The sequence below is a fragment of the Sander vitreus genome, chromosome 7 (genome assembly GCF_031162955.1).
Source record: "Sander vitreus isolate 19-12246 chromosome 7, sanVit1, whole genome shotgun sequence".
In the NCBI taxonomy this organism is placed as follows: Eukaryota; Metazoa; Chordata; class Actinopteri; order Perciformes; family Percidae; genus Sander; species Sander vitreus.
Genome location: NC_135861.1, coordinates 16,690,875 through 16,704,400, shown reverse-complemented (window position 1 = coordinate 16,704,400; position 13,526 = coordinate 16,690,875). Strand labels below are relative to the sequence as shown.

The 13,526-nt window shown below is 40.7% G+C and overlaps 1 protein-coding gene across 1 annotated transcript; it reads right to left on the bottom strand.

The window, feature by feature from the left end:
* Positions 1 to 888: 888 nt before the first annotated feature.
* ankrd33aa (ankyrin repeat domain 33Aa) lies at positions 889 to 11,916 on the bottom strand. Its single transcript, XM_078253959.1, has 5 exons — positions 11,847 to 11,916; positions 9,429 to 9,746; positions 9,162 to 9,291; positions 8,929 to 9,069; positions 889 to 3,281 (listed from the first exon to the last, which is right to left on the bottom strand). Exons 2-5 carry the CDS (start codon positions 9,684 to 9,686, stop codon positions 2,470 to 2,472), a joined length of 1,341 nt encoding a protein of 446 aa, XP_078110085.1. The 5' UTR covers positions 9,687 to 9,746; positions 11,847 to 11,916; the 3' UTR covers positions 889 to 2,469.
* Between the last annotated feature and the right edge of the window lie 1,610 nt (positions 11,917 to 13,526).

The window sequence follows — 13,526 nt, the reverse complement described above, 5'->3', positions numbered from 1 at the left end:
CTTATGGTTTTTCATAAAAAGCCTCAATTGGTTGTATAATTTAGCCTACTATAGTAGAGGAAATATATTGCTTCAACAGACATGTTTTCATACTGTGCATTAGTCATATTTGTGTTTAACAGTGTGATACTTTATTTTCAGAGGTCAAAATCTCGTCCAGCCTATGCAACTATATGAGTATGTGTTTACAGTCTAAGACATAGACAGGGTTAAAGTCTAGAGAGGTATTTATGTTAGAGCTGACCTCAAGTCACCAAGTTCCCTTCTGTGAAGAGGAAGTGAGCCAGAATACTTAAAATATTATGTGACATGTTTGTACACCCGTTCTAGCTTCATTTTCATCTATGAAACTTGGAATCTTGATAGAAATAATTCCATTAAATATTTTTACACACGTCAAAGTAGCCATTTTGATTTTGTTTCCAATTCTTTATATACGGTCTAAAGTTACCACCAGTAAAAGCTAATTATTATGTAATGATACTGCACATTGGATTAAACGATTACAGACCAGGGTTCAAGAGCCATCCCAAGCCCCTCCAGAGAGCGCATTATAGGTTTCTTTAAGAATCTCAAAGTAACTTTATTATGAGAGAGTAACCAAGGTTATGTGCCATACATGAAGCTCATCCGTCACAAGCATACCTGTTAAGGAAATGTTACATTTCTACGTGTAAATACATTATAAATGTCATAAAATAGGAAAATGTTTCAGGGAGTTGTGTACATGTAAGAGCAGTACCTTTCAAATCTATTTCTATTTCAGTAACTGTACATCAACAACTGTGTATTATGTACTGTAACCACACTAATATACAATATTGTGATTCTTTCAGATCACCAAATCAGAGGCAAAGTGTAGTGAAAAAAACCCAGACTCACTTGAAAATTGAGTAAATTTATTCCAAATACGTTTTCATCTGTCTCACACGTTATCAAGAAGAAGAAGAACCTGAGCTTTCTGTCTCTTGCTTCCACTTTAAAATAAATAACCCAAGAAATGATGCTCTATTTTCTTTGTTAGAACAATATCTAAATAAATATTTTTTTTAGGTAACACATTTAAAAATGTTTTGTTATAATAAGAACAGGTATTGCAGTTATAGCTTAATGAGTAATAGTTGACATATACACAGAAGATTTTAAAATGCCCCAAAGCTAGCTGCATCCCGAAAGAGATTTCTTGTCTTGACAAATGCTTAATGTATAATAACAACATATTATTAATAAAAGATTTCCTGAGTAACATTATGTACAAATAGTTTCTGTGCTGTGCATAGGTAACTCTGCACATATGAGGTCTGCTATTGGTGTCTAAAAAATATAGCAAGCAGCAATTTTGGTGTCCAATAAAAAGCCCATCAAACATGGTACATTAAGCACAGCAGACTGAGGACTTGAACACCTGTGAGCAGTTTTTCTTATGATCAAACAAAATGAAAAAGTTCCTTTTTTCTGTATCCTCACTGCTAACATCAAACAGATGCCACAGCCAAACAGTTTGGAGTATTACAATTCTGTCAAAAAGACATAAAAAGGCATCCAGCTACATGTTGCATATAGAGAAGATTGGATTATGTTTCAAAATAAAAAACGTTTGATAAAACTCAAAATGGTGACTGATTTCATTCATAAAATGCTGTAAAATGGACTTTTACTTGTCCTGGTAGTCGTGTTTGAGGGATTGTAGGAAACACAAGTAAACTGAGAATTAGCCTGCCGACTGAGCAGTTTTGATCCCACTCGAACAATATATTATATAGCTTTGATTCACTTCCTGCTTCTGAATCTATGCCAACAACATTACTTCTTGCAGAGGGGAAAAAGAACCAAAGTTTACACATCTCACAATAGTTGGGTGCTGACGCATCTTATTCTTTGCTTGGTCTTGTGATCATGTGGTGTAGAGGAGCAAAGGTCATAGTTTGAAGATTTTTAACTCTGTTACACAGTCCTTTTGATTAACTTAACATACTTGCATTTGGTGAAGGCCATTGCTCACATGTACTGTACTTACAGTATTTGCTATTTATTTGGTTTATTTTGCAGTTGAATACCATGATGGCACGCTACTTCGAAATCATTCACAATACACAGACAATTAAAATCCTCACGGATGGACAGTGTTTTCGAGTCAAAATAATGTCATTGTTCATGAGGTAGGAGTCAGCCATGCTAAGACATGTCACTGTATATCTCCAAATCCAAATAACATTTCGTAAACATAATTTTCAGCTTTCCAAAGATGCTGAAAAATACATCACATCTAGCAAATTCAAGTCACTACATTTTTCCCATTTTCATCCCAAGCCAAAGTTCAAATCCATTAATGTGTTTCAATTGTCAATTTCTCACTTCCAAACTTGTTTTGCAATTCCTTAGTCTTCTGTTACTCACTGTAATCACATGCTCAACCCTCATGCATGGCTTTATCACAGTGAAATTCTCTGAGGAAAAGAGAATAATGCCTCATTTTTGGCTTGATGAACGTTTGGATGCCTTCTGTTTTTTCTCTTGGTCTTTTTCCTTTTCCTCCTGCTGCTTCTTCTCCCTCTTTTTTTCCTCCTTGGCCTCTTTGTACTTCCAGACAGGAGGTTCCAGGTAGCCCTTCTGCATTTTCTTCTTTTTCTCTTTCTTTGGAGTGGGTTCCCCAGACTTTGTCACTTCAATCTTAGGAATACAGCCTGAGGGGAAGATGCTGTTCCTGTTTGCTATGCTGTGGGGAATGAAGCTTCTCATGCCACCTAATGGCGGGTCCTGGCGGCAGGATGTCAAGGATACAGAGGAGGCTGACACAGCAGTGGGAGAAGCTGAGGTGTTGAAGGAGCCTTTACTGTGGGACACTGTGCTCTCCTCCAACTCCTTGCTGCTGTGCTTTTCAACTAGTTCAGGGACGGCTAACCGTCGCTTGCCAATCTCTGGGGGGCTTGTGGGACAGAGTGGACGACAACCAGTGGCTATCAAGGGGCTGTGGATGCCTGTGGTCATACGCACCATATGGTCCATGACTCCATTGTCTTGGGGGTCTTGAGGGAAGCTGAAAGAAAAGTTGTCTTTTAAGTGCTGCTTCAGCGCCTGACAGCCTGTTTTGGTGGTGGTGGCCTTTTCTACCAATTGCTTAAGCTCAGGCCACTCAGGAATGTAGCTTTCACAGAACTGCTCAGCGACAGAATGATCCTGCAGACGGCGTAGTCTGTTAAGAGTTTCAAAACGTCCTGTCCTAAGGATCCAGTCCTTTAGACCTCTCGCTTGGACCAGGTCCATTGCATTCATATCTGCACCTGCATATGAAAAGGGGAGAACATAGCAGGACACAGTAAAAACAAGGAAACAAGTTAAAAATGATTGGATGCTGAGGGACGTGAGGAAATCAACTGCTCCTCCAGTAAAATGACCCCACCTTGTGGTCACTTTCAGAGCATAGTTCATTGAGTAGATGTATAGCGTAACCATTGACTCTAAATATTAATGAACAATGCATCCGGTTCGGCGAAGTGCTACAAATGCGGAAGTGCCTTAAACCTGCATTCTATTTGAATTCCAGCAGGGGCGACACGTGCGGTTTCAAAAGGAGGTCGGTTTCTGTAGAAGTCTATGAGAAAGTGACCCACTTCTCACTTGATTTATTACCTCAGTAAACATTTTCATAATGAGTTTATGGTCTCAATCACTAGTTTTAAGTCTTCTGCAATACAGACACACGTTTACACGTTTATTTCACACGTCATCAATGTATCATTAAACACAATTTCATAAGGTACAGTGATCATATATGAGCCGCGTGAAATGGGGAACCCCAAATAAGCATAATAAACAGAATGATGTTAATTTTTTGAATTATGGTCTCGTTGATTTTAAAATTGGCTATAAAGCAGGGGGTGTTTTAGGGCGTGGCTATGATGTGATTGTCAGTGAAAGTGTGTAACATATCGAGAGTGTAAGCAGCTCCTCCCTCACTCCTCCCTCTCGTCTAAAATCGTCACATCTGCAACAAGGATGGCCGCGCCCGTAACGGCAAACTCAACGACTCATAGCAGATCTCCTCAAATCAATGGGTGACATCACACATGCTCTGTCCATTAATATTAACAGTCTATGAGCGTAACACTAGAAGTAAATCAGGCCATTTCACAGCATGGTAAAATAGGATATAGATTGCAGTTAGGTGAAAACAATATACTAAAATAGGGCCAGAGTTCTGCGGATTGGTGCTAAAGCTATCTGGTTGTAATAATTTAGTTTAACTTACTATTAGAGGAAGATATGTGTATTTCAAAGGCTATGACAAACAGCTTAACCCTTATATTGTGTTAGGATAAATTTTGACCCGTTTTCAAGTTCAGATGTGTAAAAACTACCATTTACTTTTTTTATTGGAACAAGGATTCATGATATCCGCAGACATGGCTATTCTAACACAACAAAAGTTGGTTTGAAAAGGTTAAAGGACAAAACGAACCTAGGGGTTATTAACAGATGTGTACCCACTCTGTCGCTCTCTGGGACATGTTTTCATGCTAATCTAATGAGTTTTTAGCTTGAAAGACACTAGCGCGGACCGCCGATTAGCTTACAACGCTAGTATTCGGGGCACAGGGAACGTAAAACCAAATCGCTATTTATACCTCCAAAAAGGCTCAAAATATCACCAAACTTCAACAGTAGCATAATGAGAGTCCCAAAATGTTAACCGAAGCATTGAGAACTTTGTAAGTGTACAGACAGTTTATTGAACGAAGAGCTGCGGGAGCTCCGTGAAAGGGCTACGAGAGAGAGCTACCGGTAGTCAATGCCGCAACACAGCCTCGTACTTCGGGAAACTGGTGGTGTACCTGCGGACATTGTGAAGCTATGGCCGCCGAACAGGAGTGTCTGTGTTGCACGGAGTGGGACCTGTTGCGTTGCGATGCCCAAGAGACGCAGTGTTTTGTACAGTCTGAAGATTTCCCCTTTCTGATAAACAGGGCTCTACTTGAAACTTTTTCGCTGACCCAGACCGGAGGGACCAGATGGACAGTTATCCACTGAGTAAGTACACTAGACAAGTTATGAAGAGTGCGATTATTTCAGATATATTGAGCAAATTGCTTTTGATTTTAGTTTGCATCGCCAGCTGTAAGTCATGACTGGTTTCCAAGACGGCAGCGGCATGTAAACATGAACGCAAGTGTCTATCGATCTAGCTTTTCAATAAACTGTCTGTACACTTAAGGGTCTTTTACAAATGACGTAATATCCTGCTGGTGCGCCCGATTTAATGGCGCGCGAGCAGAGGTCGCGCACAGCTCTTTTTTTTTCAGTGGCGCGCGACAAAGCGGAAATGGTAGGCCTGAACAGGTTCGCCGACAACTGGATGCCAGGACTCTCACAGTGACTGCTAGTCTCTCTTGTAAATGTACTGGGTTAAGATGAGTTATTTTATAGTGAATGAAAGGCTCGATCCCACCAAGTAGGTCATCGAATCAAATCAAAGCTTTGACGGCAATGCTGCTGCCAGTTCTGCCGTTGTTTATCTTCTTCTTCTTCTTCTAGTCCGTAGAAAGAGCAACGTCTGTAGCCTTTGCTCATTAGCGCCACCTTTGTTCAGGAGAAGACTGCAACTAGTGTCGCGAGCACCAGCGCGGGTATAAATAGTCACAGCGATCCCATGACGTCACATTTGCACGCGCCAGCTGGGCTGCGTCTAGTGTATAAGACCCTTTACAAAGTTCTCAATGCTTCGGTTAACATTTAGGGACCCTCATTATGCTACTGTTGAAATTTGGTGATATTTTGAGCCTTTTTAGTGGTATAAATAGCGATTTGTTTTTTAGTTCCCTGTGCCCCGAATACTAGCGTTGTAAGCTAATCGCGCTAGCGTCTTTCAAGCTAAAAACTCACGATTAGTATGAAAACATGTCCCAGAGAGCGACAGAGTGGGTACACATCTGTTAATAACCCCTAGGTTCGTTTTGCACTGGAATTGTCCTTTAATTGTAAATGTCTCAACAAAAAAAAAGTAACATATGTGGTGTTACGGGTCAAAAGTAAAATATTGCAGAAAATATTGAGGGCAGCTTTGTGGATGAAATTTTGCTCAAAGGTCCCCAACCACACCACACACACAACCACACACCCCATTGTCTTCATTATTGGAAATATAATGAGTGAATTTAAACATTTTTAAAGTTTAAAACGGGTGGTATATTTTAAGATCAAAGGCCAATGGGGCCAAAAAAGAGTTTTTACATGTAAATTAATACATAATAAGTTAAAGGCATACTATGTAACTTTTCCCTCTTCGGTCCCCCTACAGGTTGTCTCATTGGAATTACAGCCGCACGAGCTGTATGCCTTTAACTATGAGGTGAAAAACACAATTGGATGATAATCATTGTTTTATGAGTATTTTGGGCTGAGTTAAATCACGGGTCAAATTTGACCCGCTAACACAATAAATGTGTGCAGCTTTCTAACACATTGAAGGTAACCTATTGTATACTGTTTATAGATTCCTGCTTTTATTGTGTGATTTTACTAGAACATGTTTACTAGGGGTGGTACGGTTCATGAAAAAACATCCGAACCGCTCTGTTCGCATGTCTCGGTTCGCATGTCTCAGTTCGCATGTCTCAGTTCGGAGCGCGTGTGTGTTGCACGGTTCGTCAGTACACTGTTAATGTGCACTAACCACTTACTGCTGTAGGGCCCACTTTCGACACCTATGTTAAAACACTTACTGGAAACAACAAGGGGGACGAGCAACATGAACGCAACACATGGCATTTGATTGGACGAACATGTCACGTGGTTCTTGCTGCTCCTGAATTTCAAAACAGACTCTAATGGCGTCTCGTTCTGAATACGATCTCGTATTTTACGAAAAGTGTTTCTGAAAACATTTTAAGCGAGAAATAGGCCATACAGTTGCTGAATCTGTCTGTTTTTTTGATCGTCAGTTTAAAAGATTTTCATCAGATTTTGAGAGGCGTTGAGCCGACCACTCCTCAGGTGGAGTGTGGAGTGCTGCAGGTCACGTCACATGCAGTAATTGTAAGTGGGAGAGATAAGGAAGGCTGCCCGGAGTTGGAGGATGCGCCAGCGTCGTATATAGTCTCATGGGTCGGAACATTTTTTTTCATGTTACCTATGATGACAAAAATAAAACAATAGATAGAACTGCCACTGTGTGCATGTATTGTGCAACATGCATTCAATATGCTAATTTTAGCTATATATCATATGCTGAAGTATAATTCTGGAGTGTTAAAGATTAAAAGAAAAAATAACAAGAGCCGTACAGAACCGAAAACCATGACCCTAAAACCGTGATATGAACCGTGGATTTTGTGAACCTTACCACCCCTAATGTTAACATGCTTTAATGTTCAATAAACACTTTATTTTTCTCATGCTGCCCATGGCTGCTGCACCTGTATTCACCCTTTGTATGAGACGCTCTGTTGGAGCGCCTGTCTCTTTAAAGGCTCTGACACACCAACCCGATGGCCGACCGTCGCAGAAAAGGCAGTCGGACTGATCAGTTGGGTCCCCGAGGTCAAAAAAGTGTCAAGAGACGTAATACATCTCCATAACAGCAGGCGGCGCTAATCTGTATTGTCGCCCAAAAAATGAAAACCGGAAATGACGGAACATCTTTCTAGACCTAGTAAACACAGAGTCAGTCATTGTTTTCATCAGAGAGTGTTGATAGTAGTCAAGAAGGATAGTTGTAATAAGAAGATACTGGCGTTGTCAGCTTCGGTTTTCTGGTGCACTGATTCGCTAGTCAAGGGCTAGCACTCCACCAATCGGATTGGTCATTGAGTCCGACTGCCCACTGGCCGGTTCAACAAGTCAAATCGGCCAAAATGAACGCCGACGGCTCCTCTGACTGACGACTGCACAGAACGCACTGAACAGACTCGAGTCACTGACCTTGCCAGACTGTCCGATGGCCGATAATTGGGTTGGTGTGTCAGCGCCTTTAGCCCCCCTCTCAAAGAGGCCCAGTTTGCTTCAGTGCAGCTGGAGACTGACTGCTACGGAGTATATAGCAGGACTTTGTACCGTGAAAAATCACCAATAAAGGCTTCTAAACCAAATACTACACAACAGGACATGTTCCAGCATTAATGTGACCCAAAATTGGGGAGAAATGACCAACATTGGCAGTCAAGATTACAGCTATCTGGCGTTAGTATGCAGCTAACGTGACTTGTGACAGTGTAAACACTGCAGTTAGCTTAAAAAACCCCGCTGCAGTAGCCTGCCTAGAGCAGATGCCCAATCATTGAAACCCAGCTCTGTATGACGTGATACGGAGCAGAGAGTAGAAAAAAAACATTGAAAGCGGAGTGTTCAGAACATTGAGAAATCTGCGTTTTTTGCTAACAGGGATTTCTCTGAAAAACATTTACCTCATTATTTGGCCACGTTTAACATGAACATCCGACATTGTAACATTATAGATATGACAAAAAATACGGAAATGCATAATAGGTCACCTTTTTAATGAATAATCAGGCCTTTAAAACAAATCCAAGAACATCAGACCCATATTTCTATTCCACGCATGGCTCACGTTTGCCTGTCAAGTTATCTGTCTGTAACATAATTGACTTTGAATAGGACATGGTTGCAATATTTATAGTGCTATCCTAAATGTGTTTATTCAGGACTAATGAGAAATACTAGATTAGTGTATTATCACATACGTATAACATATATAGTTTTTGGAATATGTTTTCCTGGGCAAGTTCAAGAATTGTACAAACTAGTCCTTGCATCCTAACTGTACATTTTGTTTTCTCCCAAACCAAGATATGTACCATGGGTGACTGCCTATGAATACATATATTGTCCACGTGTGTACATAGACCAGATGTTCCTCGCATCTGAATTAAATACTGCAAAGTTTATAGGAGGTCTTATGTACCATGAACGTACCATGCATTAGCAGGGCAGACACACACTCTTCTCGACCCTGCAAACCTGCCTTGATGAGGGCTGTGAAGCCACGGGGATCCCTGACTTCGGTGTTCACACCAGAGTAGTAGTTAAGGATATAGTTCAAAATGGTGACAAAACCTGGATTGAAAAACAAAAACATTATGTTAATATCGGTAGGTTGACTGGGACTAGATGTTGAGGTTATGTGCTGTACGTGTCATCAGACAAACCTGCCTGGGCAGCAATCATGAGGGCAGTATTGCCATCATTATCTTGGTGATTGATGTCTATTACTGTACATGTGTGCAGCATGGTGACAATGTCTATGAATCCCTTGCTCACAGCCAGCATCAGTCCATTCTGAGGGGGAACAAAGTAAAAATAAATTGACCTTTATGAAACTATTAAACCTTTTTGGTTGCAGAAATACATATTTCTCAGTTTGTGTCAAAGTCACTTTTCTTGTGGGATAAAAAGGAAATTGAAATCCATCTCACCCTGCCATTGATGTCAAGTTCCATGCCCTCATCTTCAGTGACTCCTCTCTCCAGGATCCTGCGCATGGACGTGGGCTGATTCCTAACGCAGGCTTCATACAAAGTTTTAGCTGGCTCTGTATGCTCTGTATCCATTTCATAGTCTGGAAGCACTGAGTCTTCAGAAAGCACACTCCATGAGTCAGAATCATCCAGGAGGCTCTCTGAGTCATCAGATGGGCCTTCGCCCAGGTGGGGGTCATAATTTGCAGTGGCCATTGGACCCCCTTCTGCCTGGGATCCCACCTGGGTGTCAGGTCTGCTGCACACCACCCATTTCTTGAATAGAAAAAAACATTAAATGTTGGACACAAAATGAACACATTTCTTTTTTCTAGATTTCCCTCAGGCATATGGCATTCATGACTTACCACCATCAACTGTGTGCCTAGTCAGCAGGCATAGCAAACCCAGCATTACTGGCCCAGTCAAGCAGCATGGGCATTGGAGAGCTAATTTTTAATTTAGATGCCTGTAATGCTGTTTTTGGGTGCTAGTGGAAGGATAATAGCCCCAATGGCCACTAAACAAATGCTGTGCATGGTGGCCACACGCTGCTGATATAAACATCTGAAATACTTTTGAACTGACATATAGCATCTCATGTGCTAATTCAGGTACTTTCAAAAATGTGTGCTTATCCTAATGTGTGTGAAAGGTGTTAGTGACTGCAAAAATATTTGTGTGCATATGCATTTTGTTTAGTGCCATCCAGGGTAGGATTGTGTATAATTTCTTCTCCTCAAAATAAGCATCTTACACTAGTTCAAATATGACTGCAAGACTAATAACAAAACACTGGCAGCCTTTGAAGTTATCATGTTATTTAGATCTGATGACCTGTAGGGCTTTGTGTATAAGGGACGATACTTAAAGAGGATGACAAGATTCACCTCACCTCTGCCCCCCTGTTGGAGCGGCTGATCCTTAAGTCTGTGATTTACAAGATGGTTAAGCTGACTGTGCGACATGTTTTTTGCCAGTGTTTGTTCACTAGTTCAGCCCATCATAGAATAGAAAAAGAGAGTGAGTAGTTATGACTTATAATATTTTCACCATTATATACTTTAAGGTAATTAATGCTCAGAAATGTGTAAGGATGTGCATGACATATATATATATATATATATATATATATATATATATATATATATATATATATATATATGTGTGTGAATTATAGTATAGGAGGAGTGTACTGGGTTGAGAAAGGTCATATGGTGCCAGAAGCAATGGGAGGCCAGGCTTGTGACAGCATCTGTCATGGTGTCTTAACCGTGTCACACTGCACTGCAGTACAAGTGCATTGGGATATCCAGTGGTTATCTGGTATAAACCATTAAACTATACAAATACAAAGGTAATGTTTGTATGCAATACATTTTTAAACCAGTCATGACACTGATTCTCATAGCTCAGGTTCAGGATTAGGGCTGCAACTAATGATTGTTTTCATTGTCGATTAATCTGTTGATTATTTTCTCGATTAATCAATTAGTTGTTGGGTCTATAAAATGTCAGAAAAGGGTTAAAACATGTTGATCAGTGTTTTCCAAAGCCCAAGATGATGTCCTCAAATGTCTTGTTATGTCCACAACTCAAAGACATTCAGTTTACTGCCATAGAGGAGTAAAGCAACTAAAACATATTCACATTTAAAAAGCTTGAATCATAAAACAATTTCATTAAAAAATGACTCACACCAATTAATCAATTATCAAAATAGTTGGAGATTCATTTAATAGTTGACAACTAATTGATTAATCAGTTCATCTTTGCAGCTCTACAATACTGTACTCACTATAATAGACTGAGTAGACTGAGTCTTTAATGTTTTGAAGGAGCTGCAGATGAGTGTGAGAAACAGCTTGATTGCTCTCCAGTGAGGGAGTGAGTGTTTCAGCCGTCAGGCTGCCTTGGCCCTGCATACATCACCACACCTGCCACCATATCCACACACTAGGCACATATTCCCACAGATTGCACAGAAGCAGCTTTACACCTGCTGACTAATAGAGTAATAGCGTTTTGGATAAGCTTTCGTTAAATGCCAGATAGAACTGATAGAACTCCTTTAATCCCATAAACATATGTTCCTATTTCAGCATTGTGTCATGCAGAAGAATGAAGATTACTATCACACAAACATGTCTCTCTCTCTCTCATCCTACTACTGCACAAACATAGAAAGCTCCTATTTTAACTCTGCCATTGTGGCCTAAACTTCCATCTGAGCAACACTTTGGAAACTAAACAAGCTTCTTCCTATGAATCCTAAATTTGAGCTGTGGAGTGAAGATGTAAAGAATATTCAATTTGTGCCAAAACAAAGTAATTTTTTATTATTTTTTAGAAGAAATAGTAATAGTAAAGTCTCACCCTAAAACAATCCAGCCATGGGTTAGTCCTCTTCTCTTTTTCTCTCTTTTTGAATTTGCTCTTGGTGGTTAAACCATCCTCATATATTGGACTTTCTTTTGTCCTGTTGGCTCTTGGTAGAAACTGGTTAAGTTTAAGTTTCCCAAACTGACCCCGGCTGAATGCCTTTCCCCTCCCTCTATCTCTCCTACTGGCCAGTTAGGTTGGTTCATCAGCCGGCAATCCGTCCAGGTCCCAACATAGACCCTGCTGTCTTAAGTCAGGCAACATGCTCTTTCCCTCTCATCCTGATTATAGAAGATTTAAGGATTAAGAGACAGCAGCCAACTTTGCTCCCCTTACAGTCTGCTCTCTCTTTCTTCTCTCTGTCACTCGTCTTCACAGCGCTCTCCGAATCTGTCCATCCACAGATCTCTGCTGCCCGTCTGTTTTGTCAGAGAAAACCTCCCTATCTGTCCAAATAAGTGCTGTGACGAAATCATGGAGGCTATGGTTCCTAAATCTGCTCTCCTGCTGAGGACCCCCTGCCTGAATCATTTTAGTGTGTCTGTGTGATGGGAGACAGCATCTTGGGTCTGTTTTCCCATGGAAATCCATTTGCTGGGACAACAAACTAACCCTGCTGTTACTCTAAGCCATGGAGCCTTGCTAGTAATTATTCCCACGACGGGCATGACACACACAGACATGCATTGAAACACATGGACATTCTGTGATGCGTGTCGTGCACACAAATGCTCAAGTACGAGACGCTGTGCAAACACAAACACAACTCATTGTACACCCACACAGATGCTGTAAAGGCTGGAAGCAACTGATTTGCAAAATCTGCATGCATACACAGCAAGGCAACTACGAAAACAAGAAGAAACTGTATTATTCGTCACATACAATCTGTAAACAATGTAGTGAAATTCAATCTCTGCATTTAACCCATCCTAAGCATTAGGAGCAGTGGATGCTACATACAGTCCGGAGAGCAACTTGGGGTTCAGTGTCTTGCTCGAGGACACTTTGACATGTGGCCAGAGGAAGCCGGGATCAAACTGCCAATCTTATTGTTGATGGCCGACCCGCTCTTCCTCTGAACCACAGCTGCCACACACCAAAGCAGAGTTACACCTTTTCACTGTTTCAGTTCCCACAGTTTCTATCTCTATAGGTGATTTAATTGTCTTCTTAAGCTGGTTACGTTTGCTTCAACAGAAATATCAAACGTTCAAATATACCAAGTAATGTTATACTGCAATTATAAGAAACCAGGTAAAGGTACTTGAATTAACTTTTTTTTACTAGTTTCACATTGGTTCAAGCGCTCTGCTTTAACTGTGACCACAACCCTTTTGTTATGATGGTCGAATCCAATTTGTGTACAGGAATATCGTGCCAACAGGTTTATTCATAGCACAGACAAAATCACATGGCATTAAAGGTGCATGTAAATAGATTAACCCTGATAGTGAATTGAAGTAGGGCCAATCTGTGACTTTGTGTATGGGAATTTAGCCTGCTTTATGCAACAGCTCCTTTGTTAGAGTGACACTGGCACACTGCCCCCTTCTGATCAAAACAGGGTAATGCAGTCTTTGAACACAAGCTTGTTTATAAGGTTCAACAAGATATTTAGAGACAGCTCACGTTTAAAATAGCCATAAAATGAATCCTCACTGTAGGTTACAG

Excerpts from the sequence above, each read along its gene's own strand:
- ankrd33aa (XM_078253959.1), bottom strand. The coding sequence starts at position 9,686 with ATGGCCACTGCAAATTATGACCCCCACCTGGGCGAAGGCCCATCTGAT. Across the intron at positions 9,070-9,161 it reads CATGATTGCTGCCCAGGCAG|GTTTTGTCACCATTTTGAAC; the intron begins GTTTGTCTGATG and ends TTTTCAATCCAG. Across the intron at positions 3,282-8,928 it reads GTCTGCCCTGCTAATGCATG|GTGCAGATATGAATGCAATG; the intron begins GTACGTTCATGG and ends TTTCATATGCAG.